Consider the following 14,732-nt stretch of genomic DNA (forward strand, 5'->3'; position numbering starts at 1 on the left):
AGGTGACAAACTTTTCTAAATGGTTGTACCATTTTATACTCCCAGTGTATGAAATGTTCCAGTTTCTCAGAAAGGGGAGATGGGAATTGGAGGTTATGTGACAGTCCAGTAAGTAGAAATTCTACCCTTTTTTTTTTTTTTGGCAGTATTGGAACCTTTACTGAGCTCCAACCCCTTTTTTATTGTTTATTTTGAGGCAGACTTTTGCTAAGTCACTAAATTGCTCAAACTTGCAATTTTTCTGCCTCAACCTCCCACAGTGTTGGGATTGTAGGCAGATGCCATCACCCTGTCTTCACTCTTTTCTAATATGGAGAAAAGGTACTCAATAAACACATGTTTAAGCAAGCTAAGGCTCCCTCACCTAGTAACCTTCCTTTCTGATCTTTCCCATTTCATCACTGAGGGATTTTGTGAGTCGCTAAACAGAATGTAGTCATTTTCAAACACAAAAGGACATTCATACCATTGAGGAAAGGATTTTTTTTTTAAAAAGTACCTCTTGCCAACCCAGTGAAGCCTCTCCATAAAGACAGAAGAAATTAAACAGCCTTATTATCGAGCAAGCATTTAACAAGACTGCTATACATCATAAGCGATATGCTGGAAAGAATTCAAGGACAGAAAGAAACCTATCTTGAGGCAGATACAAATCTTTATATACACATTCTCAAAGTAACCATTAACTTGCCCTCAGGTAAAAAAAAGTTGATAGGAACATTCAGAAGTTCAGTTCACCCAAATTCACCTAGTAATTTGGGATCTTTTAGTTAAAAGCCTTTATCTAAAGAAAACTAAGACTCCTGTGTCTACAACTAGCAGGTAGCAACTTAAAGCCAGGCACACAGATGAAATTCCCAGGCAGACAGGGATGCTATTTTTGTTGTTTTACATTTCAGGCAGATTGCTCTAACGCCTGTAAAGAACTTCAATTGCCTTTATCCAAAGGAAAACTAAGATTCCAATCTCTATGACAAGCAGGTAACAACTGAGAGCCAGGAAAACAGATGAAATTCCTAGAGACAGGAAAATTAGGTCTTTCACTGTTTACATTTCAAAGAGAGAGCTCCAAAGCCCTTAAGGAAAATATCGCTGGGTTGTGAAACTGGCAAGTATCCTACAGTACTTAGCTTGTATAGACTTACATACATCTCAAATGCACAGGAAAAAAAAACATTCACAAGTTTTCTGAAGGAAGTGCTCCAAGAAAAGGATAAAGTCTCCTTTTTGACACCAGGGAAAATTCAACCTTAAAAAAAATATCCTTCCAAAACTCCATACAATGACCGGCACTGTGCTCCATTCCAGGTCTACAATTCCCTTTCCACCTGACCACTTATGGCTTGTCTTTCAGATCCTCACCAACATCTTTACAAGCCTTCTAGAAGAGAAAACCTCACCTTCCAGCTCCGGCCACACCAGACACCTGCAGTAATCAAAAGCTATGATTATTATCAGTTGTAGAACTGATAATTGCATAACCCATTTCAGAGACGGTAAAACTGAGAGATAGGAAAATCTTGAAAAAGTGTTTGGGGTACTAGCCCTAATTTGCATCTTCCTCATCCTTTAAAATCTGCCTCAAATGATAGGAAAAACTACAACTACAACAACAAAAACCCACCTCTTCTTTATTCCCCGGCCTGACTGGCTTTAAAGCTCTCTGCACGCCTGCGCAAATCAGGACGTGCGAATTTGCCCTAGACCCTGACGTTTCAAGCCGCCTCGGCTAATCCGGAACACGAACACATTCTGCTGGTCCTGTCTTGACAGGCATGACCTTAATCCAATAAGAATGGACTACTGAATCTTGCAGCGCCAATGGCCAAAGTCCGAAGGGCGGTGGAGGTGGACTCTGTGAGGAAACAAGAAGACAGGCCCAAGATGGAGGCGCTGGAGGCTGTAGCGGTGTGACAGGTAAGGGCGGGTCCGGTAGCGTTCAGGTTTTGGAGCGGACGCGAACACGGGCAGGGAGCTCGGACTGAAAACTCAGCTCCAGGATGGCTGCGCCTGGACCCTGGCGCCCCCCGTCCGGAACCGGAGGAGTGGTTTGACCCGGGGCGAGACCATCCTCGACCGCGGGGGTGGGGCGGACAGAGCTGCTGTGATGGTTTCGCCCGCGGTGCGAGCCAGTGGCCCTGCGCCTGCGCAGAGCTCAATGCCCTCGGGAGGCAGGGCCAGACTGAATGGGGCCTGGGGCTTAGTTGTAAAGTGTCCACGTTCACTCGTAAACTGCTTAAAATTCCTTCCTTAAGAATTCCAGGGAGTGCATGGAAATGCGGCTCACTTCCTGACTTCTTTATTCTGGGATTAGTGATGAGCCCCTAAAACAGTCTGAGGATTTCCCCATCACCCCTCCCCCCTCTCCAACATCCTTCTGTGATCCCCCACTAAGCTAACATCAGTAGTCTGTTGTCATTAGTTGTTAGGATGATTTTTGGAGACCTTCCACCCTAGCTTCTTTTTTCTCACTTTGAGACCATCACCGTCTTTTTCTTTTCCCCATTAACAGTGTCTAGTGAGCCACCATTACTAGCCCTGTTATCTATCCTTCGCCCCATTAAAGTCCTTAGTGACTTCAATTATATCTCCCTTCAATATAATGACCCCCTATAAACATCTCATCACAGAGTTCAGTGACCTCCATTAGCCACCTAATGCAGCGTCCGTGACCCAACCATCAGCATTACATCCAGGACTCAGGAGTGCTCACAGTGCCCTTTACGAATGCTGATCTAACCTCCATGTCTCCCACACTAAGGGCAGGATCTAATGACCCTCCATTTCTTCACACGCTGTCTAGGCCACCTCCCATGCCTGTATATCTAGTCACTTCATTAAAATGTCAGTATAGCCTATTAATGCCCATTATAAACCCAACACTCCCAGTGCAGTGTGTGCTAACTTCCCTGTCCCCAGCACAGAGTCTTGTGTACTCTACCATCCAGGACAGCACGTGCTACCTCCCATTGTGTCCTGCTTCCTCAACAGTGATTCTGTGACCTTGGCACCCAGGGGTGAGACAAGCAGCAGAAGATTGAGCAAAAGAGGGACTTGGTAGAGTTCAGGTGTTAACAGGATCCTTGGGGTGGTGTGGAAATTAGACTACTGGGAGCAACGGGAGTCTGGAGTTGAAATTTTATGTTGTCCCTTGCCACTTTGCTTCAGGCTATCATTACTGGACCTTTAAATTTTTCCTCTGCCTCTTCTTTCCTAGAAGCCCCATGGCATCTGCCCAGACACACCTCAGTCCATCTTGACAAAGTCTGAGGCTCCATGGAGCCACTACGGGGCCCCCCTGCTAACGGGGCTGAGCCATCCCGGGCAGTGGGCACTGTCAAAGTGTACTTGCCCAACAAACAGCGCACAGTGGTGAGTCAGGAGGGCGAGACCGGCAGGGGTTTGGACGCAGTTGTAGGTATGGGATTGGAAAAGTGACAATGGCTGGTGGGTCACTGCAAAGGAGTGGGAACATCAGCTGGATCCCCACCTCTGCACACATACAGGTGACTGTCCGGGATGGCATGAGTGTCTACGACTCTCTAGACAAGGCCCTCAAGGTGAGGGGCCTCAATCAGGACTGCTGTGTGGTCTATAGACTCATCAAGGGGTAAGTGTGGCAGCCCTCTCCACCCACTGGGTGCCCACCTGCCTCACCTCCTCAGTCATATCAGTTCTTCTTCATTCTGGAGTAAAATCTTGTAACCCATGAGCCTATTCATATTTCATTTCATTTCTTCATTAGTTTTTTGGCCTGGAAAGTTCTGCAACTCATTCTCTCCTTAGCCCCTAACAGCGCACCTGCTCTGTCACCTCCTCCTGGAGTTCATCTGCTTTGTTTTTTCACAATGTTGTAAACTCATCAGCTGTCTTTTTCCTCGGTTTCTCAGTTGTCTCCTGAGTTGGGCCTCTCTTCCTTGGTTCATGGGTTCCTTAAATTTTTTATCCATCTTACACATGGTATTGTATTTGTTGTTTCACTTTCTTGGACTGGCTTGCCTCTAAAGTTTGGTTGCATAATTTCACTTGCTTCTTCCCTTGTGGTTAAGAGCATGAACTCTAATCATCATCCCCTTGTGACCTTGGGCAAGTCACTTTCTCCTGAGCCTGTTTCCCCATCTGTTAAATGGGAACAAACATAGTGACTAATTCAGTGAGAATTAAACATGCTAGATACTAGTCTATGGACTGGAGGCTTAGACTTTTGAGGTCTTTATTTGTCCCTGTGATCTCTCTCCACTCTCCCACTCATTCTCTTCCATGCTCCCTGCAGGAGAAAAACTGTCACCTCCTGGGACACAGCCATTGCCCCCCTAGATGGAGAGGAGCTCATTGTGGAGGTCCTGGAAGACGTGCCACTGACCATGCACAATTTCGTGAGTGTAGCATGGAGAAAGAGGGGGCAGCCTATGGGGGGACAGGGAGGGACCTGACTGGGCCTCAACCTCCTTGCTGTGTGGGAGCAGGTACGCAAGACGTTCTTCAGCCTGGCCTTCTGTGACTTCTGCCTTAAGTTTCTGTTCTATGGTTTCCGCTGCCAAACCTGTGGCTACAAGTTCCACCAGCATTGTTCCTCCAAGGTTCCCACAGTTTGCGTTGACATGAGTACTAATCGCCGACAGTGAGTTCAGCCTGGGTGGCTGGGGATGGGGAGGTAGAGGCCCAGCCACAATCCCTTGCAGACAGCTCAATAAGTTCCTTTTGTGTTATACCCTTAACACCTTAAGGTTCTACCACAGTGTCCAGGATTTGTCCGGAGGCTCCAGACAGCATGAAGCTCCCTCAAACCGTCCCACAAATGAGCCATTCACCCCCCAGGGTCCCAGGTAAGGATGCTTTAGCCAGAGGGCTACTGGGGAGAGACAAAGATCTGGTGGCCTTTGTAGACCACAAACCATACTTTCATTCATTTGTTTACTTGAGAAACATTTATCGAGTGCTTACAAACATAAGTAAAGGCATGAAGCTCTAGGACCTTGTGAAGGTTACCTATTCTCTCTGGGTTCCAGTTTACTCATCTATAAATAGGGGGTGATACTTTTTACCACCCAGGGTTCTGATGAAGACTAAATGAGGTAAGGCATGTCCAGTGCTTAAAGCAGGATCTGGTACAGAATAGTAAATAACTATTCTTATTAATAACTATAAATATGTATAAGCATCTAACTACTTTGTTGTAGTATAATTATGCTCAAGCCTTTATATTTTGAAATACATGTTATATTGTCATAAATTTCTGCCCTAATCCCAGTACTCCAGGAGGCTGAGGCAAAAGGATTGCAAGTTTTAGCCCAGCCCGGACAATTTAATGACTTAGTAAGACCCTGTTTCAAAAAGTAAAAAGGAAGCTGAGGATTTGCCTCAGTGGCATAAGCACCTGCCTGGCAAGCATGAGATCATGAGTTTGATCCTCAGTACCAAAAAAAAGGTAAAAAGGGTTAGAGGTATAGCTCAGTGCAAAGGCTCAGGGTTCAGCCCTCAGCACTACAAAAAATTACCTCCTTTATTTCTCTTTTATGATAATGTATCTGTATGTCTCTACAATGTATCTGTATGTCTCTGTATACCTAATATAGAGACATATATTTTGTAATGTGCTACTTATATGACAATATTCATACTATATTGCATGGTATTGTATTACATAAATTAATGTAGACTAACATTTTAATATATAAACAGGAATGGTTAAGATATTAATTACTTTTTTTTGTTTTTTATCTTTTTGAGACAGGGTCTCACTATGCAGTTCAGGCTGGCCATTGGCTCACATTGTAGCCCAGGCTGATCTCAAACTGGTAACAATCTGCCTGCCTCAGCCTCCCAAGTGCTAGGATTACAGGAATGTGCCACCACACCCAACTGGTATTATTACTTTTAAATATGAGTGTATGTGGATTAATTACCTTTGAATTTCATTTCAGATTAGTGAAAGGAACATTAAAAAATATTTCTGTAGCTGGGTTTATGCCTATAATCCCAGTGTCTTAGTTATTTTTCTCTCATTGCTGAGACAAAATACCCAGCACCCAAAGGAAAGGTTTATTTGGCTCGCAGTTTGTAGAGGTTGTAATCCATAATTGGCTGGCTCCAAGGCAGGTGGCTTGGCTGAGAGCCATCACAGAGGAGAGTAGTTCATGGTTCCCACAGATAGCGAAAGCAATGACGGAGAGATGATTCTTTCTGTCCCTCATACTGCATGCAGGCAATACCCTTGGGCAAGTATAACTCACATCCTAATCCTAGCCAGAACTATGTCAGGCCAATCAGTAGACTAATTTGCTGATCATACACCCTTAATTCTAGCATGACACTAGATTCAGCCACCTCTCGGAAAAAGTCCTGTTACCGTATGAGGCTTTCAGAGGACATCTAGACACAAACCATAATACCCAGCACTCTGGGAGGCTGAGGCAGGATTCTAAATTTTGGGCAGCTTGGTGAGACCCTACTTCAAAAATAAAAAGGGTTGGGTATGTAGCTTAGTGAGAAGACCCTGGGTTTGATTCCTAGTATTACACACAAAAAATATGTATGTATTTTTGTAACATATGTGTAATACGTATGTTATATGGATAACATGTACTATAACATATAACATGATGTTTTAAAGCATTGCCATTTTAATACACAGTACATATTATATAACAAATAATATATTTGAATAATACATGTCATTAAAATATGTATTTGTAAAACAGGTGTAGTGGGACACACTTGTAATCCCCGCACTCAGCAGGCTGAAGCAGGAGGATCTCCATGAGTTGGAGGCCAGTCTGAGCTACATATGACTTCTAGGCCAGCCCAAACTACATAGGAAAACTTTGTGTCAAAAAAAAACCTACGTAAGCCGGACATGGTGACACACTCCTGTAATCCCAGCACTCAGGAGGCTAAGGCAGGAGAATTGTTTGCAAGTTCGAGACCAGTCTGGGCTACAGCATGAGCCTAAGGCCAGCCTGAACTGCATAGCGAGACCCAAAGACAAAAAAAAAAAAAAACCCTATATAAATAAATTAATTAATTAAATCTTACCCTGTGCATATTTTGTTAGCACATATATTAAATCTTACCCTTTCCCCATCCCATTATCTTTGTCCCTCATTGTCCCTCCTTTGCTTCAGTATCACCTTCTCTGAAAAGCCTCTCCCAACACCCCTGTGAATACACTCTGTCCCTTTCTTTTGCTTTACCTTTTTTTTTCTTGCACCTATGGCCAGCAGGTATATTATATATTTCTTTATTCTTCATTCCTGTCTCCCTCTGCTGGAATATCAGCTCTTGAAGGACAAGAACTTTTATTTATTTTGTTCATTTTTTTTTTTTACCATCCAGAATGGTATCTGACACACAGCAGCCACTTGGTAAATGTTTCTTTAAATGAGTACTAATATGGCCTGCAGAAGTTGGCCCTGTACGCTAAATGCATGTTCAGGGCAGCAAGGGAAGCCCTCCCCACTCCCAGTGCCTTCCACAACACACTCAACTGCCTTCCTCCCGGCAGCCCCTGTGCCCAGCACCGCCAACCAGAGCACTTTGCGTTCCCTGCCCCAGCCAACGCGCCCCTGCAGCGCATCCGTTCCACATCCACTCCCAACGTTCACATGGTCAGCACCACAGCCCCCATGGACTCCAGCCTCATGCAGGTGGGTGTGAAAGGGACAGTGGCGCAGAGCATGTTGCAAGGGTGAAAGCCACTCCTGCCAGCCTCTGCGTTCCTGCTTTGACTCCTGTCCCCTTCTTACAGCTCACTGCCCAGAGTTTCGGCGCCAATGGTGAGATCCCTCCCCTGCCCCACTCCCACCTGGAGGTGCCCTCTCCCTGCCAGCCCCCTTGCTTCCACTCACATCCTCCTTTCCACAGCTGTAGCTGATGGTGTTAAAAGTGGTGGTGATGGAGGCCCCCGGGGGAGCCCCAGTCCAGGCAGCATGTCCTTGGGAAGGAAGTCACCACATTCCAAGTCGCCTTCAGAGCAGCGGGAACGGAAGTCCTTGGCCGAGGAAAAGAAGAAAGTGGTACGCTGGAGGGGATACCTTGGGGGGTTGCCACAGGCCGAGTAACATGGGTTAGGAGGTATGGGCAGCCCCCCCACATGCCACCCATCTGGCCCACAGAAGAACCTGGGGTACCGGGATTCGGGCTATTACTGGGAGGTGCCGCCCAGTGAAGTCCAGCTGCTGAAGAGGATTGGGACAGGCTCATTTGGCACTGTGTTTCGTGGGCGGTGGCATGGTGATGTGGCCGTGAAAGTGCTCAAGGTAGCCCAGCCCACCGCTGAGCAGGCCCAGGCCTTCAAGAATGAGATGCAGGTGCTCAGGTGAGGTGCCTTGTGCGTGGATGGGGGGCGGTGGTGGTGGCAGACACAGGCTTGGTGCCTGTCTGGGAAAAACCATGCCCCAGGATGTTTCCTGGATGTCATCTGCATTTGTGTACCACTGGAACCGGAAGTAATGTCTCTTAAGGATATCCCTCCATTTCTGGAAAATTGCCCTGTAGAAAGGACCTGTGCTGATGTTATTGTTTGTGTTTGGGATAATATTGATAGTGATTAACAGTTCTAGCTCCAAAATGTGATCGCCTCATTAAGCTGCTGTGAGTGGGTCTACATGTAGGCTGTCATCTCTGTGACCATAGCACTTAAGTGAAGAGTGTGGTGTCATTAACTGCAGTGCCGCAGTTAGGGAGGCTGGTGTTCCTTCCTTCCCCTCTGCTGTGCTGTATCATTCATGTTAAGGTTGTTGTGTTGTAGTCTTGTTATAAATTAATCATAATAACACCTTAATGCAAACAGCAGTGTTGTTGTAGTCATAACCATAATCAAATCATCATTCAATGATTGTAATTGCCACAAATAATGTGTAACTAGTGCTGTATTCTTTCATGTTGAGAAATCCAGCTGTTTGCTTTTTGCTGCTTTAGTTACTATGTAGCACAGTGCTACATGCCTGTGCTCTGCATAGACTGTGTGTGTGTATGCACATGCATATGTGTGTATGGTGCAAAGGATGCAACGCAGGGTCTTGTGCATGTTGGGCACATACTCTGCCACTGAGCTACATCCCAAGGCCCCAAGAGTGTAGAGTTTCTGTCAGTCCTGTGGATGCAGGATGTATTTTTCCCTGTCAAATGGGCCCAATTTTGTTGAATAGTCAATGTCATCATAATTGCCTGGGCTGTATTAATATATATCCTTATAATGAATGCCACAGTAAGATTTTTTTTTATTCTTGGGTCCTCTCTGTGAAATGGCAGTCATTTCAGTGTGTGCTGATTCGCATTCTATTAATGTACAGTGTATTGTCTTTGTGGTACTGGAGATTAAACCCAGGCCCTTTGGACTGAGCTGTATCTCCAGCCCTTTTTTCTTTTTTGAGACAGGGTCTCACTAAGTTGCTAAAGTTACCCAGACTGGGCTCAAACTTGTGATCCTTCTGCTCTGGCCACCCAGAGTGCTGGGATTACAGGTGTGCACTACCATGTACAGGTTGTATTAATGTTTTAACCATAATTTCCTACTATTCAATTCTTAGGTGCTGGGCTGAGGATTTCATTTTACCATGGGTTCTGGGCTTAATCCCTAGTAATGCAAAACCAAAACAACAAAAAACAAATGAAAATAGTTTTTAAAATCTTCATGTGTGCTTTGTTATCCTGTCTGACATGAGCAAAGTTATAGACCAACATCTATGTTATTTGCTTTGTGTTACCATTTCTGACTATAGTTAATACTTCTATAAGGGGTGAAGTTTTGCTTAAGAACTAGGGTAAGACAATTCTTGTCTAACAGTTTCAATGAGATGGACCCAGGTACTCAGGAGCAATGACAAAAAGAGCAGTGAAATTTTCAAGAGTACTTACTGTGTGTTCAGCTGTATTATAAAGCACCTTACAGATTATTTGTTCACTTACCCCTCCTGACATCACTATATCATAGCTACTGTTGGAGTGTTGCAGTTGAGGAATGTGAGGTCAAATGTCCTCCCTGAGGTCACACAGTAAGTAACTGGTGAAGACTTGATTTGAACTCTCAGGATGAGTTCAGACTCCAGGCTCTTTACATCTAAACCTGTCATGGTGATGAATAAGCTAATAATCATCACAGGTCACCCATATTCTGACTCTTCAGGTATTGGTATTACTGATGTATCAGCAAGGAAGACTGATGTTCCACCTTGTCTATAAGTAGTCACAGGCCCAGCCAATGGTCATTCTGAGGTGTATGTGTGGGGTATTGATAATTAGAGCGCTGCTGGGAGGCAGCCAGGTGGGGGCGGTAGTCTCTTGCTTCTGCTTTTGTTGACTCCATGAGGAAGTTCAAGACAGAAGCCCTAGTGGAGAATCATAGCCCAGCAAACATATCTCCCAAATTCACAGCCCACCCTTGAGCAGCACCAAAGACAAGGTTCAATGACTTAACAGGAAAATATGGGTAAACAGTACCATTCCTGATGCTCATTAATTGCATGATGGTTATTATTTTTCCTCCCCATCCGATACCACTTCCTTGTCTTCCCATAGGAAGACCCGACATGTCAACATCTTGCTGTTCATGGGTTTCATGACCCGACCAGGATTTGCCATCATCACACAGTGGTGTGAGGGCTCCAGCCTCTACCACCACCTGCATGTGGCTGACACGCGCTTCGACATGGTCCAGCTCATCGATGTGGCCAGGCAGACTGCACAGGGCATGGAGTGAGCCTCCTATCTAGAGGGTGGGGTGGGGGGGATGAAGACACTTCCAGCCACTTTACCACCTGCCTCCATCCCACAGCTACCTCCATGCCAAGAACATCATCCACCGTGACCTCAAGTCTAACAGTATCTGCTTGTTCCTGGACTGGTTGGGGTGGGATGTTAAATGGGGTAAGAGCTTAGAAAGATGTTTCTCATGTCATGTAGGTTTCTGGGAATGAAGGCAGGCATGTGTCATATGGTTCCTTGCCAGGGGGCAGGGCTATGACTAATGAGGTGGCTTTAATGGGGGAGCTTTTGGTTAGGAGTAAAGAGATGTGGCTGACTTAGGTGCTGTTCTTGACGCCTCTCATCAGGGTGTGAGGTGTGACAGTTGTCAAGAACATTGACAAGAAGTTCCCTATCAGGGTTATAGGCACCATGGGTTTGAAATCATTAAAGGGGCTTCCTGATCAGGGATCACACTGGGGCCCAGTGGGGAGGGCATTAATTGTAGATAGTTCTTAAGACATTAGGGAGCTTCTGGTCAGGTTCAAAGGCTGATAATGGAGGCGTTAATGGAACCCTCCCAGTCAGGATGCATGGCTATTGGAAGTTTCTGTAGTGGCCCTTGACATTGGTGGACATCTTCCTACATGAGGGGCTCACAGTGAAGATTGGTGACTTTGGCCTGGCCACGGTGAAGACGAGGTGGAGTGGGGCCCAGCCCTTGGAGCAGCCCTCAGGCTCTGTACTTTGGATGGTAAGTTGGACCAGGCCGAATGGGGAGCCTTGGAGACATGGGCTCCAGGATTGGGCCATACAGGGCAAAGCAGGGATGGGGCCAGGTACAGATGCCTAGACTGTTCCTGTTTGACTTTCTGTGGGTGGCTCCCAGCTGTACCCAGTGTGGTCAGCAGGGTCTGGGACTGCAGGCTGGCCATTTTCTGACCCTCACGGTTCCCCTGCTCTGTGTGGTCCATTGAAGGCAGCTGAGGTGATTCGTATGCAAGACCCAAACCCCTACAGCTTCCAGTCGGACGTCTATGCCTATGGAGTTGTACTCTATGAGCTCATGACCGGCTCACTGCCTTATAGCCATATTGGCAGCCGTGACCAGGTGAGTCTTACACCTTACCCACAGTTCTCCCAAAATTCCCACCTTTGCACAGACCAAGATATCACTTCCCAGAAACCTAGAATTTTAGGGGAAGAAAACTCCCAAAGTGAATCCCTTCAGTGTCCTATATAGACTGCTTTCTTCTCCATATCCACAATCTCTGGGGGGGGGGACCTCAAAATTCAGAATCCACTGAATTCCTATATCAAGATTGCCCTTTGGTCTCAAAACACCTAGAAACCCTCTGGACCCCCAGATAACTACAGTCTTCTGCTCTGGGTACTTAAAATACCCTCAGTCCCTAACACCCTCAAACCCTATTTCTTTCAGAAACAAAATCCCTTTGCACTTGCTGAATACTCATAGGACCCCACAATCACCCAGGATTTGGGTATTCAACAGGCATTGCGGGCCTGGCACCCATGATAATCTAGACCCCGTACTCACAGTTTTACAGATTCACTGTCCAGAACCTCCTAGACCCTCAGAGCCCCAAGATCTTCTAGGATACCAAGTGTCAGGGCTCTGAGTGAAGTCTTACAGGCAACATGGGCTTCACACTCCCATAGAAATGCAAGCTTCCCCAGAATTGCACATTTCCCCAAGACTCAATACTTTCTAAGCCCCTAAGCCCCCTAGAAACCTGTGGCCTCATGGTCCTGTGGGACCCATACATCCTACAATCCTTGATACCTCCAAACTGAAGTCCCTTTATTCTAAAAGCAGAGAATCCTCTTAAGTCCTCAGAGATCCCAAAGTATCCAGGGTTCCCCCAAAATGAGTCTCCTACATACTTCAAGACCCAGAATCCCTGGGCTTTTCAACCCAAACCAAAGTTCACCACATTCCTGCCCCCCTGCCCTAGATCATCTTCATGGTGGGCCGTGGCTATCTGTCTCCAGACCTCAGCAAAATCTCCAGCAACTGCCCCAAGGCCATGCGGCGCCTGTTGTCTGACTGCCTCAAGTTTCAGCGGGAAGAGCGGCCCCTCTTCCCCCAGGTGGGCTGGGTAGGAGGGCGGGATATCTGCCACAGGGGACTAGGAGTCTCCATCTCCAAGTCCTCTGTCGGAGGGCTCCCCTCTGAAGGTGGGGGGGGGCCTCTATCATAGAGGACTTGGAGGTGGAGACAGATGTGTATGTAAACCATTTTGAAGGCTCAGATTTATACTGTGTTTCCCCATTAGAGTGGGGGTGTTGGAGTGCCCATGGTGCTCCAGGCACCTCTTCTCACCCTCACCTGCCCCCAGATCCTAGCCACGATTGAGCTGCTGCAACGATCACTCCCCAAGATTGAACGAAGTGCCTCAGAGCCCTCTTTGCACCGCACCCAGGCTGATGAGTTGCCCGCCTGCCTCCTCAGTGCAGCTCGCCTTGTGCCTTAGGCTACACCTCCAGTCACCAGGGAGCCACCCTCAGCTCACGTGCCAAGGAGCCCTACCCACCAGCCAATCAATGTTCGTCTCTGCCTCAATACTGCCTCAGGATCCCCTATCCCCTGCCCTCAGAGATGTGGGATTCCTAAGTGCTTTTCCACTTTCTGTGGAATTGGGGACTCCCCCCAAAGACTGAGACCCCTTTCCTCCAGTTTGGTTTCTTTTTTGCTTTGGGGATATTTGTAAATTTAGGGAGCTCCTCCATCTCCAGTGGCTGGGGTTTGTGGCAGGACTCCACTCAGAACCTCTTTGGAATTTGTGCCTGATGTGCCTTCACTGGATTTTGGGGTCCCCAGCACCCTATGTGGATTTGAGAGTTCCGTGTCTCCTTGTCATTCAAGGACTCCCCTCTTCCTTCACCAAGAAGCACAGAATTCTGCTGGGCCTTTGCTTGTTTATTTTGTTACCCGACTCTTCTCTTGGGGTTCAGAGCCACTGAGGGTGGAGAGAGTCCAGGCAAGGAGTAGGGGTTGGAGGGAGGTGCAGACCACACAGACAGCATCACTGCACACATCACCACAGGCAGCACAGTGAGCGAGGACCACGTATGCCAAGCACGGCACAAGAGGAGGCCACATCAGTCACAGACACAGACATCACAAGCAGAGGTTAGGAAGTAGAAGACCACTGGCCTTCCATGTGCAAAGGATTCTGGGAGAATGGGTGGAGTTTGCATATTTAAAGACAGCTGTCTGAGGCAGGAAACTGGGGCACAGGTCCCTGGGAGAACTGAGGGGTCCTAGAAGCAGAAGGAACTTCCAGTGTGTTGAGTGGAGTTGGGAGAGTGGATAGAGGAAAATCTTTGTGGGGCTGGGTGGGGGTGGCATTTGAAGATGTGGATCTTCAGAGAGATGGGAGATCCATGGAAAGTGATTCAAAGGTGGGGGTTTTTTGAGTTTGAAAGTGCTGACAAGGAACAAAGTGCTAGATTGAGGATGAGGAATAGGGTTTTCCAGGACTTTCAGGACTCCAGGAAGGAATTCAGTAGTGCTTGATATTTGGGAATATCCAGGTAGTGATAATTTAGGAGTATCAGGAAGAGGGGTCACCAGGAATCTGGAGGTTCTAAAACATCTTTAGGTGACCAGGAGCAAGATTCTAAAAGGACTTGATCCCAAACGTGAGAACTGGATTTAGGACCAGGTATCTCGAGCGACTTGGGTATCTTGAGGGATGAGAAGTGGGATATTGGAGAACCCAGGAAAGGGGTTCTCAAAGGATGTGGAGATTCCAAAAGTGAGAAATGGTTTGAGGGCCCAGAGAGGGATTGCCCAGGGATTTGGGGAGTTCTCAGTGTAGGGTGTCAGTCGGAGAAGAGGCTGGCGAAAGACTTCCTCAGGCTGCGGATGGTCTCAGCTTTCACCTCATCCTGGCTAAGGCTGGGCCTGGGCGGGGCTGGCTCTGGAAGGTTGAAGGCATTGGTCAGAGACTGGGATTTGCTAGAGAGAGACAAGGTGGAGGCATGGGAAGAAGGGGAAAAGAGGAGGGGGAGGAAGGGAGAGA

The 14,732-nt window shown here is 47.0% G+C and overlaps 2 protein-coding genes across 3 annotated transcripts in view; one reads left to right on the plus strand and one right to left on the minus strand.

Moving 5' to 3' along the window:
* Positions 1–1,742: 1,742 nt before the first annotated feature.
* On the plus strand, positions 1,743–13,614 carry Araf (A-Raf proto-oncogene, serine/threonine kinase). The gene is made up of 16 exons (XM_005000242.3): positions 1,743–1,917; positions 3,218–3,372; positions 3,507–3,610; positions 4,274–4,376; positions 4,467–4,621; positions 4,728–4,826; positions 7,505–7,646; positions 7,748–7,775; positions 7,864–8,015; positions 8,115–8,317; positions 10,519–10,695; positions 10,775–10,821; positions 11,319–11,437; positions 11,663–11,794; positions 12,660–12,794; positions 13,044–13,614. Exons 2-16 carry the CDS (start codon positions 3,277–3,279, stop codon positions 13,176–13,178), a joined length of 1,827 nt encoding a protein of 608 aa, XP_005000299.1. The 5' UTR covers positions 1,743–1,917; positions 3,218–3,276; the 3' UTR covers positions 13,179–13,614.
* Positions 13,604–14,732, minus strand: part of Syn1 (synapsin I) — a 67,044-nt gene continuing 65,915 nt past the window's right edge. Inside the window, exon 13 of one of the 2 annotated variants that reach the window (XM_063245782.1) lies at positions 13,604–14,630. In XM_063245782.1, the coding sequence (XP_063101852.1) occupies positions 14,603–14,630 (28 nt within the window). In that variant the 3' untranslated portion in view covers positions 13,604–14,602. Of the gene's footprint in view, positions 14,669–14,732 lie in introns of both variants that reach the window. The other variant, XM_005000241.4, reaches the window with a different exon arrangement.

The sequence above is a fragment of the Cavia porcellus genome, unplaced genomic scaffold, assembly GCF_034190915.1.
Source record: "Cavia porcellus strain 051 isolate PalLab524CR breed Dunkin Hartley unplaced genomic scaffold, mCavPor4.1 scaffold_3, whole genome shotgun sequence".
In the NCBI taxonomy this organism is placed as follows: Eukaryota; Metazoa; Chordata; class Mammalia; order Rodentia; family Caviidae; genus Cavia; species Cavia porcellus.

Bases quoted from the DNA above. Each gene is read 5' to 3' on its own strand.
- Araf (XM_005000242.3), top strand. From the start codon at position 3,277: ATGGAGCCACTACGGGGCCCCCCTGCTAACGGGGCTGAGCCATCCCGG. The intron at 4,377-4,466 runs GTGAGTGTAGCA...GTGTGGGAGCAG, and splicing joins CACTGACCATGCACAATTTC to GTACGCAAGACGTTCTTCAG. The intron at 7,647-7,747 runs GTGGGTGTGAAA...CCCTTCTTACAG, and splicing joins TGGACTCCAGCCTCATGCAG to CTCACTGCCCAGAGTTTCGG.